General features: G+C 49.6%; 3 protein-coding genes across 3 annotated transcripts, besides 9 other annotated features; 1 reads left to right on the top strand and 2 right to left on the bottom strand.

Moving 5' to 3' along the window:
* Positions 1 to 573: 573 nt before the first annotated feature.
* Positions 574 to 2,576, top strand: PVX_091395 (hypothetical protein; the record flags this gene model as incomplete). The annotated part of the gene is made up of 9 exons (XM_001615220.1): positions 574 to 800; positions 946 to 1,085; positions 1,181 to 1,243; positions 1,436 to 1,505; positions 1,628 to 1,705; positions 1,845 to 1,877; positions 1,989 to 2,034; positions 2,127 to 2,192; positions 2,465 to 2,576. The coding sequence occupies exons 1-9, from the start codon at positions 665 to 667 to the stop codon at positions 2,574 to 2,576; spliced, it is 744 nt and encodes a 247-aa protein (XP_001615270.1). The 5' UTR covers positions 574 to 664.
* Positions 1,882 to 1,915: a microsatellite.
* Positions 1,918 to 1,945: a microsatellite.
* Positions 2,577 to 2,809: 233 nt separating the features above from the next.
* Positions 2,810 to 2,832: a microsatellite.
* Positions 2,833 to 3,189: 357 nt separating this feature from the next.
* PVX_091390 (hypothetical protein, conserved) lies at positions 3,190 to 4,591 on the bottom strand. The gene is made up of 3 exons (XM_001615219.1): positions 4,006 to 4,591; positions 3,730 to 3,826; positions 3,190 to 3,549 (listed from the first exon to the last, which is right to left on the bottom strand). Exons 1-3 carry the CDS (start codon positions 4,259 to 4,261, stop codon positions 3,453 to 3,455), a joined length of 450 nt encoding a protein of 149 aa, XP_001615269.1. The 5' UTR covers positions 4,262 to 4,591; the 3' UTR covers positions 3,190 to 3,452.
* Positions 3,235 to 3,327: a microsatellite.
* A 262-nt stretch (positions 4,592 to 4,853) lies between the features above and the next one.
* On the bottom strand, positions 4,854 to 12,257 carry PVX_091385 (hypothetical protein, conserved; the record flags this gene model as incomplete). Its single annotated transcript, XM_001615218.1, has 1 exon — positions 4,854 to 12,257. The coding sequence occupies one exon, from the start codon at positions 12,255 to 12,257 to the stop codon at positions 4,854 to 4,856; it is 7,404 nt and encodes a 2,467-aa protein (XP_001615268.1).
* Positions 6,136 to 6,158: a microsatellite.
* Positions 6,221 to 6,248: a microsatellite.
* Positions 10,014 to 10,040: a microsatellite.
* Positions 11,158 to 11,179: a microsatellite.
* Positions 12,258 to 12,301: 44 nt separating the features above from the next.
* Positions 12,302 to 12,322: a microsatellite.
* Positions 12,323 to 12,691: the final 369 nt, after the last annotated feature.

Here is a 12,691-nt window from a genome sequence, read left to right as displayed (position 1 = left end):
CCAAAAATACACAGTGTGGTGGGCAAACAGAACAGAGAAAGGAACACCATTTTGTTTTGCCCTCCGTTTTTAAAAAATGTCACTCATCGGAAGAGACCCCAAAGTGATTGAAAATGGTCTCTTCCTTTTGACGAAAGTGAACTGCTGGAAGGTAGGCCACCCCTCGTCAGTCTCGCAAAGGGGTAATGTTTCGCACGTGGAGCGTTCATAGGAGTGTTTTTTTTTTCCCATTTCTGGCGCAATCTTCTCTGCGTAAAGCATACACACCGGGGGGGAAAAGGCAAAATGGCAAAGTGGAAAAATGGCTGCACTTTTAAAAGGCACGCCTATCCGCATGATGAGTAACGTTCCCACCCGTTGTCACCCTCGCCTGGTACGTACACGCTATTCACTTGTCCGAAAAAAAAAAAAAAAAAAAAAAAAAAGTTAAAAGGAGCAAATTGACGTGGCCCATATGTACACACGCCCCTACATGTGGGGAAGCAGCGAAAGGCACAACAACGCATTTCTCGTTTGTCGCCATAAGGAATCTCGCATCATTTAAAAAAACGTCTTCAGTTGAATGCCCCCTGTATACTCGTCTACATTGTTCCCTCTGCACACAGAACAGACACAACGAAAACGCTTCACCTCTTTTGTTTTCCCATTCCAAAAAAAAAAAAAAATGAATCTTCCTCTTAAAATTTGGAGTTTTCTTTCTTGTTTTACGTTTGTAGAGTTGTGTTTCATTCGAAACGGCTTCAGCTTAGCGATAAGCAGAGGTGCGCCTCAGGTAAGTGGGGTCGCCGATGTGCCTAACGGTATGAATTGCCAAAAAAGGAAGAAAAAAGGAATAAAAAAAATCGATGCTCCCCGTTGAGGGGTACTTCATTTTAAATAGCCTTTCCACCCGTTGGGTTACTCTTTTTTTTTTTTTTTTTTTTTTTTTTCCTCGTCCCTTTTCAGGCCCGGTGGACTTGCCCCCCGAACGGAAGCTCAACTTAGGGCTGCGCAAATACCAGTACAGTAGTCCCCCCCAGGAAGATGCCGACAATGAAATACAAACAGAAATGAACGAAGACGCGGACGAGCTGGAGGACATCACAGTACAGCCACACACTTTAGCTAGCTCCTGCCCTTCTAGCATAGTGTAAAATGGGGACCAATGTGAGGCACTCCTTTTCTCTCCTTCTTTCCACAGAACAAGGCAAATTTCCCCTACGCGCAATCCGAGAACGGCTATATAAAGCACCAGGAGAATTATGTAACTCCTCTTTTGTGTGTCTACCAGTACCGGGTGGCATACGACTCAGCCGACTCAGCCATCTGTCCACCCCGCGTTGTGCATCTGCGCGTTCCCAAGAGGGTGCACCCACACCCCCTCGAAAATGAGCCATTTAATTCACAGCAATTTCTATTTTTTTCTCCAACTATGTCTGTTCCCTCTTCCTTTTAGGACATCCCCCCGTGGCTAGCTGAAATGATTAGCTTGTCCAACAAAAGCAAACGCACGCTAGAATCGCTAGGTTAAGAAAGAGTGCACTAAAAGGGGAGAAAAAAAAAAAATAAATAAATAAATAAAGTAAGTAAGTAAGTAAGAACCTCCCCTAAACGCACATCAACGCTACCCCCTCTCAACACCCCACAGGCGTTGAGAATCTGCCCGATGTTGACGCATGCAGAGCTGTAACAAATTTGAAAGAACAAATGCTCTGCATACTTGATGGTATGAGCAGAATGAGTGTCCCTCATCGGGGGAGAGTTCCCCCTTTTTGCAATTACCCAAATGGTCGTGAACACAACAGAGAGGTGCATCCTTACACACATAACATAGATTCACATTTTTGCAAAAAAAAAAATTTCAGCGCTGGAGGATATTAAGCGGGTCTACCAGGATGGTTAGAATGGGAGTCCTATCGATGTGATTTTTTTTTTTTTTTTTAAATGGGAAGAAGTGCAGAGAAGCCATGATACGATTTACAACTGCCTCTTTTTTTTCTCCCCATCAGCAAAGGACATAACCTCCTTAACCGCGAGGGTCTTGGCGGGGGGAAGGTAACTCAGGAGTGTTTTCCTAGACACGCTGCACTGCACCACGCTGGGCGGATCACCCCATGTACCTTCACCCCCTTTTGCCATGTTCACAGACTAGCCGTTCGGGCCCTGTCTAGGCTGAAGACCCTGGCATCCGCGTTTGAAAATAGGCAGCTCATGTAAGATCAAACTGCGCAAGGGGAACTACACGGATTGTGCGACCGCCAAAAAAGGAAAAAAAAAAAAAACAAACATCTAATGTAGCATATACGTACTTCTTTGCAGGAAGAAACTGGGCACACCAATGGTAGAAGTGGCACACATGCCGAATGACGATATTTTTTTTTTTTTTTTTTTTTTTTTCTCCTCACACCTTTCGCAAGTTTTCCCTCTCTAATGAGTTGCGCCTCTCGTTGCGCCCTCGACGCAGGCCACGCTCATTATGCTTCAGAGAGAATCCACCTCGGACAGGTAGCGCCTGCTGGGAGGGAATAACCTTGGGCGTTACACAGCTACACCGCTGCACCGTTGCACCGCTACCCCACTTCACCGCCACACCTTAGGAACAGGTGGCTGTGCGGGTCCATTCTAACCCTACTGACGGACCTACCCGTGGTGTCAGACCTGGCTGACATCAAAACGGGGTCTTACGGCCACGTAAATGGTGAGCCGGAGAAAGCAGAAAGAATATACGCATGCGTAAATATGTGCATGTGCATATTACCCATGACGTCTTCCCAAATGAGAATTATTTTTGTGTCTCCCCCCACCACTCATTGTATAGTCATCATGCCGAGGCAATCTAGGGTTCGAAGCCCAGACAGGCACATTCTAAGGCTGCGAGAAGGAGCCGCGCCGTCCAGTCTAGTCGGCGGATACACAGCGGGTGAGCAGCGTCGCGGCGGGGAAGGATCAAATGGGAGCAGGAAAATGGCACTGTCCACTCTAAAACATGAGCATTCCCTTTTTTGGAGTTCTTACGCAGTTGATTGTCCTGCTGACTTTGTAGCCCTTTGTTTCCAAGTCGATCGTTGGTCCATTTTTTTTTTTTTTTTTTCCCGTTCAGTTCAAGGAGGATACACCATTTGAATTAATTTCACCATTTTGCCTTTTTTTTTTTTTTTTAAATTGTTTTTCGTTTGCGCAAAAATGAGAAAGTTTTTTTTTTTTTTTTTTGTTCCATAGCAAGGCGGCCACCGTTTTGTTTCCCCTTCGTGGGTACAGAGGCCGCTTTGCCTTTCCCCCTTTCGGGGGGTAGGAACTGGAGGGGGCCCTTCCAAAACTGGGCACATGTCACACGCACATGTTCATAAAGTGGTGCACTAGGGTGTGACGCACGTCAAGTTGCTTCCGTTTGTTCCTCAACCAGGGGGCTCACACTGCTGAATGAGTTGCCGCTTTGGTGCTGCATTAGTGCCGCTCCACTGCCGCTCTACTGGTCACCAGAACTTCGTTGTCTGCTTGAGGGGCCTGTAGTAGGAGTGGTCCTGCCAGAACTGAAGCTTCGGCTTTCCGTGCCCCTTGACCTCGTGATACCTGCTCAGGGAAAAGTGAAACCAGATGAAATGGAAGGAGGGGGGGTCGTTCGCGAGATGTGTCTTCACGCATGGAAGGGGTGATGGTACAGAAATGTGTACGTTGGGATTTCCCCCCATAAGACAATGCATTCTTTTTCCCCTCAGGGGTGTCTCCTCTTTTGCTGCTCGACACGCTCACCTGTAGGGCCTGTACTTGTCGAAGCTGAGGAGCTTCTTTCGAGTGGCCCAGTAGCCGTGTCTGTGGTACCACTTCCATTTGCTTGGCCAGTACGTGCCTAAAAGGGGTGTAAGCGGTGTGTGTAGAGTGGCCCTTTTTCCCCCTCTTAGTGTAATGCGTCTTAGGGAGTTCCCCCATTTTTCCCCTCCCTCTTAGTGTAATGTGTATTAGGGATTTTCCCTTTTCTTTTTCTTTTTCTGGGGTGCGCTTCACCCAGCACCCCCCTCCAGGTGTAACCTTTCCATTTGCGGCCCTTCCAAAACACAACCGATATTGACTCGATTAACTTTCTTAAGTATTCATTGGCGCGAAGGATGAGGACGCTGCTGGTGCGGCAGTTGTGCCTCACCCTGTTGTAGTTCGTGCCATCCTTGGGGAAGAAAAACCTTTTAAGGCTTGGGACGGAGCCCAGGGATGATAGCGCTTCAGCAAAGCTGCCGATGTTTAGAAGCCTCACTTGGTCATGCTCAAATATCTGTTTCGCAACGCCCATTATAAAATGCTCTTTTGAGGGGATTCCTGCGCTTCGCAGATTGGCTGTTCAAACGCACCTTCGGGGTTACGCCAGTGGGGGCATATTTTTACGCAGTTGTTCTTTCACTCGTTTGTTCCGCGTGTGGCGTGCCATTTTAAGGGGGCCCGCGATGGGAAAGCGGGGGAAAGGAAAAGAGGATCCGCGGAGCGGCGTTTGGTTAAGCGCCCCCAAGGGTGCAAAAAAGGCGCGAAAAAGGTGGGAAAAATGGCTCGAATGTTTGTCACGATGTTGGTCGCAAATAACTCGCTAGCTGACTCGCCAGCTAACCCTCCCAACGGGGCGCACAAAAAAAAAAAAAAAAAAAACACAAACGTAAACGTAAACGTAAACATAAGCACAAACGGGGAGGTGTGCACTGAAAAGTAACCTCCCGCGGGGGAGTCACACAAAAAGGGAAAATATTGCAAACGAGCTGAACTAAAGGTGAAGGAAAAATATCCCAATAATTTGCCCTCCCCAAATGGTGATGATGTCCCCATGTGGGGTTGGAGGCTGAGTGTGACGCCGCAACTACCCGGCCAGCTTCGACCGCACGAGTGTAACGCCGCGACTACCCGGCCAGCTTCGACCGCACGAGCTGCAGGTCAGCGAAGCCGAAGAGGTAGATTAACTCCTTGGCCTCGTACTGAATGTAACTCGGGTTGAGAATTTTCTCCGTCTGGATTTTTGAGTTCAGCTGATTATTCCCCTTGAGCAGGTTGTACTGGGTGAAGATGTTTTTCTTTACGCATTCGCAGAGGGATAAGATGATGGCATGGGAGAAGTCCTCGTAGTTTAGTTTTTTCTTCCCCTTCTTTTGCATGAAGGACTGCAGCGTCCGTATGGCCATTTGGTTGCTGAAGAAGTGCGGGATGAGGCCGAACTCGCGCAGGAATCGAATGAAGATGGCCACGGAGATGTGTTTCTCGGGGCCGGTCGTGGACACGCCATCTGGCACTTGGTAGGCGAGGTTGGCTGGGTTAGCGGCGTTATCCCGGTTATCCCTGTTAGCTGCGCTATCCCCCCCCTGGAGCCCCCCTCGAGCGGCCGCCCCATCGCACGCCCGCTGCGGGGGAGACAAACCCGCGTAGTGATCAAACAGAAGGGGGAAGGTCTTCTCGAAGTTCCGGTGCCGAACGAGGAGGGGCAGCTCGTTGTTGAAGTAGGTTTCCAAATCGAGGAGGTTTATATGTACATGCGTGGGGGAAGTGGTAGTGATTCCTCCCCGCCCCCCCCCAGAGGCGCACGTATCATCGCACGTATCATCCCTGGTGCTATCCGGGTGGAGCTCCTCCTCATTATGCTCTATTAAATTTTGCTTAAAATTCTGAAAATTGGGTTCCAAGCTAAGTTCCTCATAAAAGGGAACAAAATGGTACTTGACAAAGTGATGAAACGAGGAGAGCCGAGAGGGGTGATTGGTGTTGAGGAGTATCTGCTCATCCTCCTTATTGGTGACGGCACATTCGCAAATGACATAGAGCATATTCAAGTAGGCCAGCTCTCTAACGAAGGCGATGAAGAGGTACTTTGGAATGACTCGCAAAAACCCATAGGGGTTATAAAGCTTCCTAAAGGAGTGGTGTTGGATGGAGAATTTTTCGAACAGCCAAAGGACGTTCTCCAAATCGTTAACAAAGAATTTATTGCATCGCAAATCGATTAGGAGAGCCACATAAGCGTTGTACGTCAGGTGGAAGCTACTCATCTCGTTCTGCGGGAGCAGGTTGTTATGGTCTTCACTTAAGTCTACCCCTTTTAAATTGTCTAGATTTTCCACCATTTTTATTTCCTGCATTTTCTTCAGTTGGAAGTCCTTCATCTTGTTATCCCTCTTGACGCTGCAGCTGTAGTAGTTGAACGTTTCGTCTAGGGAGGTCTTCAATCGGGGGCAGTTCTTCATGGTGTTTTTTACGCTTAAAAAAATGTCGTAGGTGGAGGCGTTCCTCCAGTGCCTCCGCACCATGCGCCGGATGTGTGACTCCTCTAGCAGCGGTTCGTTTGGCTCGTCCATCAGCGGTTCGTTTGGCTCTTCCATTTGAGGCGGGTTCGCCTCTGCACTTTTCACTGGGGCTTCGCCCACCGAGGGGTCCTCCCTCCTCGACTCGATGAGTGCACTTAGGAAGCTGTTCTTGTACGACAGGTAGTCGTTCGTCTGGATGGCTCTATCCCTTTTGACGCTACACAGTTTGGAGATCCGGTCCAAATCCACCTCCTTCTGTTGATACTTCTTGAGTCCCTCCTTCATTTGGCTCACTTTTTCCATTTTCTGGTCGATCACTTGCTCGTACTTATCCAGCATGGCCTCCTTCCTCAGCAGATTCGACTCAATGTTGTGAAGATACAACTCCTGGCACATGTGCTCACAGCACTTGTCGAATTCGTCCGCCAAATGGTTCTTCTTCAGCTTCCTCAGTTCGAATGCAATTCCTTTATATACCTTTAGGAGTTCTTCCAAGCTGCTAAATTTGACGTTCCCAATTTTCTGGCAGTACCCTATGATGTTGTTCGTCTGGTAGGCAAACATCTTTTTGTATTCCTCCTCCAGGAGCTTCCTAAACTGAGTCAGAATGTTATTTTGCAGCAAGCCATTTTCATACTGCTTCGCGTTTATAAAAAATTTGTACTCCTTCAAGTACACCAGGTGGTGCAAAATGATGTTGCTTAGGGAGTACGCCAGGTTCATCCCCAGATCGTACGTCTGCTCCTTCTCCGCCAGCTTCGATTTGAGCATGTGCATGTGGAGCCACTCATTCATGAAGGAAGATTCGTTCGTTTGGGGGGATGTTCCTCCCAGTAGTGGGGACCCTTCTGCGCACTTCTCCTCCTTTGCACCCTTTTGTTGTTCCCCCCATTTGGTCTGCCCATAGGGAAATCCACCCACTGGTGAGGCACTACCCGCGAGGGCTTCCTTCCTCAAATCGCGTATGTTCAGCGGAATGTGAAAGAACAATTTTTCAGGTTTGACCTTCTCGTCAATCCCTTTGGAGGATACCAATTCGGCAAACCTTGGCAGTCCTAACTTGGAGTGCCCCTCCTCATTGTCCACCCCCCCCCCAAAGAAGGACGAACAGAATGAAGAGAGAGTGCTCACACACCCTTGGTAGTCATTACAACTGAGGAGGTTTTCAAAACTTTTTAGGAGCATCCCTGAGTAGGTGAATTGGAAATATAAATTGAAGAAATGAAGAATCTGTGGGATGTTCATGATGATAGGCTTTAGTGGAGACCCAAACATTTCAACTTCGTTTATGTAGACGTGAATTTGGCAACATATGGGAATATCCCGATGGAATTTCTTTTTAAAAATTTCAATTAAATGATTATCCTTATATTTCCTACTACACTGTATGAGCAATTCGTCGTAAAAATTTTGCACTTCTTTTATAACCTCCTCATCAAACATCTTTTTTGTTTTTTCCTCTCTTTTAAAATGGGCCACATACTCAACTGTGTAGCTCCCATCACCGTTGTCTACCACCCGTTTGATCTGTGCCCCTCTTTTGCCCACCACCTTTACGCTGTCATTCCCTATGTGTAGCTTCACCCCATTTTTGTCAAAAATTATTACCGTGAATGTGTTTACTATTTGGCTTTCTTCCAGGAGCTGAGCAAACCTCTGCTTGTTGGCTTCATCCATTTGGGTGATGTTCTCCCCTTTTATTTCGTCGTAGTATTTTGGCTGAGGAAAGGGCTTCTCCGCTTCGTCACTGCGGTATGGGGTCCTCTCGGGTGCGCTGCTACTGCCTAGCGCTTCTTCCCGCGCACACTCAGTTGACACCCCTTCCGTTTGGCCCTCCTCCCGCTTCGTTACGGCGATGATGTGCAGTTCGTGTTCGCCATGGGGGGTGGCGGTGGGAGCGGTCGCGGAAGCGGTCGCGGACGCGGTGCAAATGGGGGGAGTCTCCCCCGGGCGGGCTTCAGATGGGCCGTCTTCCACTGGATTTCCCCCTGGGTGTGCCGCTGGGGCAGCCCCGTCAAGGTTCCCCCCACTTGGCGCTAGGCCCTCCTTAACGCTCTGGTTATGGCCCTCGTTATGGCCCTGGTTAACGACCATATTGCCCCCCCCCCGCTGCCGCTTCCCCCCCCAGGGCCCACTGCGCAGGTCCAGAACGGGGGTGGCCAGACACTGGGTGGCCCCCTTGCCCAAAATTTTGCACAACTTGGGATCCGCGCCGGAAGGGGTGGCCTTTATTTCGTATGGAGAGCCAACCACGTCGATCCCGTCGCAGAAGATGTAGAGCAGCTTCCTTCCCACCTGATGCACCTGGTACGTCACCTGGTAAGAGCCGTTCTTTAAGTCCTCCACGGAGTAATCGACCAGCTCGTGAATCCCACTGAAGGAGTTAAAGCAGAACTGGCCAGAGGGGCCATACTGACCGGAATGACCCGAATGGCCAGACGGACCAGAGTGGCCAGAGTGACCCGACTGACCAGGGCCCATCAGCCCCTTCTCAGGTGAAGAGCCACTCAAGGTGCTCTTACTCACCTCTGCGTTTCTGCAAAGGTCGGCCGCATACTCCAATTGGGGGTAGCCGAGCGGCTCAATTTGAATCCTAATTTGGACGTGCCTTCCTCCGTATACCTTCCTATTTCTGCAATTTTTCGTGTGTACGTGGAAGGAGTGCCACGTGTTTATTTCCCCCCCCCGGAGGCCCGCTCCCTCCGCCACGGCGAAGTGGACCACCTGGTTGGGGGTGTCACGCGATTGGAAATCCCTCGGAGGGGCATCCCTCAATTGGATACCGCTCAATTGGACACCCCTCAATTGGGCACCGCTCAGCGGAGCGTCGGCGCGCCTCCCCTCTGGAGACCCCCCGCGCACTTCCCCCCCCACAATGGGCACGAAGAAGTGACTCTTAAAAGGACTCCGCCGGTTTGCCCTCCCCACACGTAGGTCATCCGCAAAGTCGTCGAAAAAGTGAAAGACCAGTTGGTCCCTTCCAAAATTGGGAGCTGCGTAAGAGGAGAGAGTAGTGTTTTCCCCCAAGTTGCTCTTCATTTGATTTTTATAAAGCAGTCTATACTTAGGTGCAGAAAAGAATGTGCCGTTCTTGGGGTGTGTGTAGAATGAGAGTTCAACAAAGGGTCTGGACTTTTCTGTGAATGGGTCGAGTCCCTTCTCTTTCAGATACTGCGCGTGGGTTTGGAGGCTCCTCTTGACCTTGTCCCCCTCGTTAAACGGGACGTTATCATTTATGGCGTAGCAGTTGTGGTGGCGGCTGTCCTCTCCGCCGTCGCTACCGCCGCTCACGCCGCTGCCGTCGCTCCCTCCCAAGCGAAGCAGCGGGGCGCCGTCGTGCAGAAGGACGAAGCTGAGCCGGCAAGAAGGCGCGTTGTAGTTGTACGGCAGGATGACGGGGCTGTTGAAATTAAGCTTCAAACAAACGACGTCCTGTTTTTCCCTCCCCCCACATTCCGTGGCGAAGTAGTAGTCAGCCTGGATCCCATTGTGCGAAGCCAATTTGATGGTCCTCCTCTTTCTGTCCTTTACATTTTGAAGATTGTGCAGACTGTCCCCCTCTTCCTCCCAAAATATGACCCCCTGGAAGAGGTCCCCATCAATAAAACGTTTTAGCGAGCTCCACTTAAGAGTGATGTTGGCCACACAGTGAACGTAGACGATCAGGTGAGAGCAAGGCACTTCTGGAGTTCCCCACCTGGATGGAGAGAAACCGTTTGGGAATCTCCTCTTTGATAGTCCCAACATTTTAAAAAAATTTTTCCTAATTTTTTTCATAAATTTTTCCTGCCCCTTTATTTCATCCATTTTGTGTAGGCACTTTTCAAGGAAGGAGAAGGATCGGTTCATCAATTTCGAGTCTCTTTTATTTAATTCTACATCTAAGTAGGAGCATAAATTTTTTATTTTTTTGACGAAGCTGTCTTTCTCTTGCCTTCTACTACCCGTTCTGCTTATTGTAATGTATTTGAAAATTTCCTTTGCAATGTTATACGCGTCACTTTTTCCACTGCTCAGGTTGTGAAGTAGATCCTCTTCGTATGGGATCTCCTTATGGGGTGGCACTTCCCTTTTCACCTCTCTGCTCTGAAGATTCAGACGACCCACTGGAGACAACTCCTGTTCGTGCTTGCTAATCAGGTGGAACAAATTTGCCTTTTTGTTTTTTCTAAACAGATCTAGGTAGTTATACAATACAGCTCGAATGACTTCATGAGGGTACACATGGTAGCTATCCCTCGTGCATAGGGTATGGACCCCCTTCGCTTCTCCGTTACACACCTTAATAGGAACAATGGAGGAGCCTAAGATGTGAAGAAACTTTTGGTGATCCCTCTCTGTTATAATTTTTTTCTCCCCCATGAGGTCCATCTCTAACTCCACTTCTTTTTTGAAACTCTCCACGAGGTTTTTCCCAAACGGGACATCCTCGGCCCCCCTTTGGTATTCTTCACCCATGTTGGGGGGTACCCCCCAGTGGGGAGCAGGTCGGATTAGCGGCTTCACGGCAGCGCTGCTAATGTGGGGGGTGCCAGCGTAGGCTGTTCCTCCCTTCATGGTGCCATATTTCCCCTCGTAGAACTGCTCGTACTCCTTCAAATTGACCCCAACGATGGAAATAAAAACGTAGGCAATCCCATCATCCACAATGTTTAGGACCTCATTGTGTCTCCTCCTTAGATGCACACTCTGTTGGAAATTTAAATATGCGGAGGAGCAACTCCGTTTGATGTTCCTCTTCGGCTTAAACTCAATTCTGTTGAGGGAGGTACATCTGTTTCTCAGTTCGGGCAGCCAACTTACCCCCTGAAATAGGCTGAAAATTTCTAGGGGGTCTTCATACACAAAATAGGATACACAGAATGCCTGTTCGTAGTGGGAGCACTTCGTCTGGTGACTGTCTAGCTTTGCTTCTCCTATGAATACTTCAATGAGGCTGTCCCCCCCCCCGTAGGGGATATCCTCCCAGTACAGGCTCGAATTTTCCGTCGCGCCTGAGGCCAGCGACAGTGTGGATGATTCTGAGCAGGAGAGCGCGGGTGGGTTCCTCGGCCCGTCTATCATCCCACGCACCGGGGGATTTCTTTCCCTCTTGTGGCTTCTCCGCGGAGTTCCTTCGCACCTCTCATTTTTGTGCGCCTCTGTTTTTGCGTCCCGTTTGGAGGCATTTCCCCGGCTGCCCCCCCGTTTGGAAGTATTTCCCCCGCTGCTGCCCCGTTTGGAGGCATCTCCCTGGCTGCTGCCCCGTTTGGAAGCATCTCCCCCGCTGCTGCCCCGTTTGGAGGCATCTCCCTGGCTGCTGCCCCGTTTGGAAGCATCTCCCCCGCTGCTCCCCCGTTTGGAGGCATCTCCCCGGCTGCTACCCCCCTTGCGCTTCACCGATGGAATAGCCCCTGGACCGCCCCCAAGAGGCTCCTCCCCCAAAGCGGAGTCCGACTGCTCCGCCACCTTCTTAAGGGTAGACCCGCCCCCCGTTCTCTTTTGCTGCGCATTTTGTGGGTCCTCCCCCCCGGGTCGATCCCCTTCGGGGGGATCACTTTCGGGGCGATCACCTTTTGTGTGCACCCTTTTCAGTTGCGTCTCTTTCGTATTGATCTCTTTCGTATTGGTCTCTTTCGCATTGGCCTCTTTCGCATTGGCCTCTTTCGCGTTGACCTCTTTCACGTTGACATGTTTCACTTTGACCTCTTTCACTTTGACCTCTTTCACTTTGACCTCCTTCACCTTGACTTCTTTCACTTTAACCCCCTTCGCCCTCCTTTCCTTCGACTCGCCTAACCCCGCGTGCCGAACCTTTGGGCGCTTTTCCGCGGCCGTCCCCACCGTCTTGGCTTCATTCCTCCTAGCCGACTTTGCTGCAGACTTTTCTGCAGCCTTTCCCTGGGCAGTATCACCCCCCCCCTGGCTCCTTTTACACGTAATGGCTTCACAAATTTTTACTTTTTTTTTTTTTTTTTTTTTCTTCTTCTTTATTTTATCAGAATTGTCTTCTCTCTCCGTCACTTCTTCCATTTTGGCATTCCGCTTACCGACTGCTTCCATGTTGTTATCTTTTTTATTTTTATTTCGCGCTTCGATTTTTGCGGAGATGTATATTATCCCTTTGGGGGTAAAACCTTCCAGAAGAGAAGCATATGTTGTGGGGGGGAAATTCGCGTGGCCCTATTTTGCTTGCTGTGCACACTGGGGGGCTGGGGGTTAAAATGTGCATTTGAGGGGGAAGTCATGAAAGTTGTCCGATTATCCTCTTTTTTTGGGGAATGTTGGAAAGACTTTCTCGCTTATCTTTTTTTTTTCCCTTTGGGATTTTTTTGCACGCCAAGTTGTGTCCTTTAGCGGTGAGGTGGCGGAGCGAAGAAGCGATGGAACGACGAAGCGACGAAGTAGCCTCGTAGCCGCTTAGCCGAATGGGCAGATTAACTCGCGAAGGGGAACACCCTGGCTGT

The sequence above is a fragment of the Plasmodium vivax genome, chromosome 9 (assembly GCF_000002415.2).
Source record: "Plasmodium vivax chromosome 9, whole genome shotgun sequence".
In the NCBI taxonomy this organism is placed as follows: Eukaryota; Apicomplexa; class Aconoidasida; order Haemosporida; family Plasmodiidae; genus Plasmodium; species Plasmodium vivax.
The sequence above is the reverse complement of the archived record's forward strand: the minus strand, read 5'-3'. Positions and strand labels throughout refer to the sequence as shown.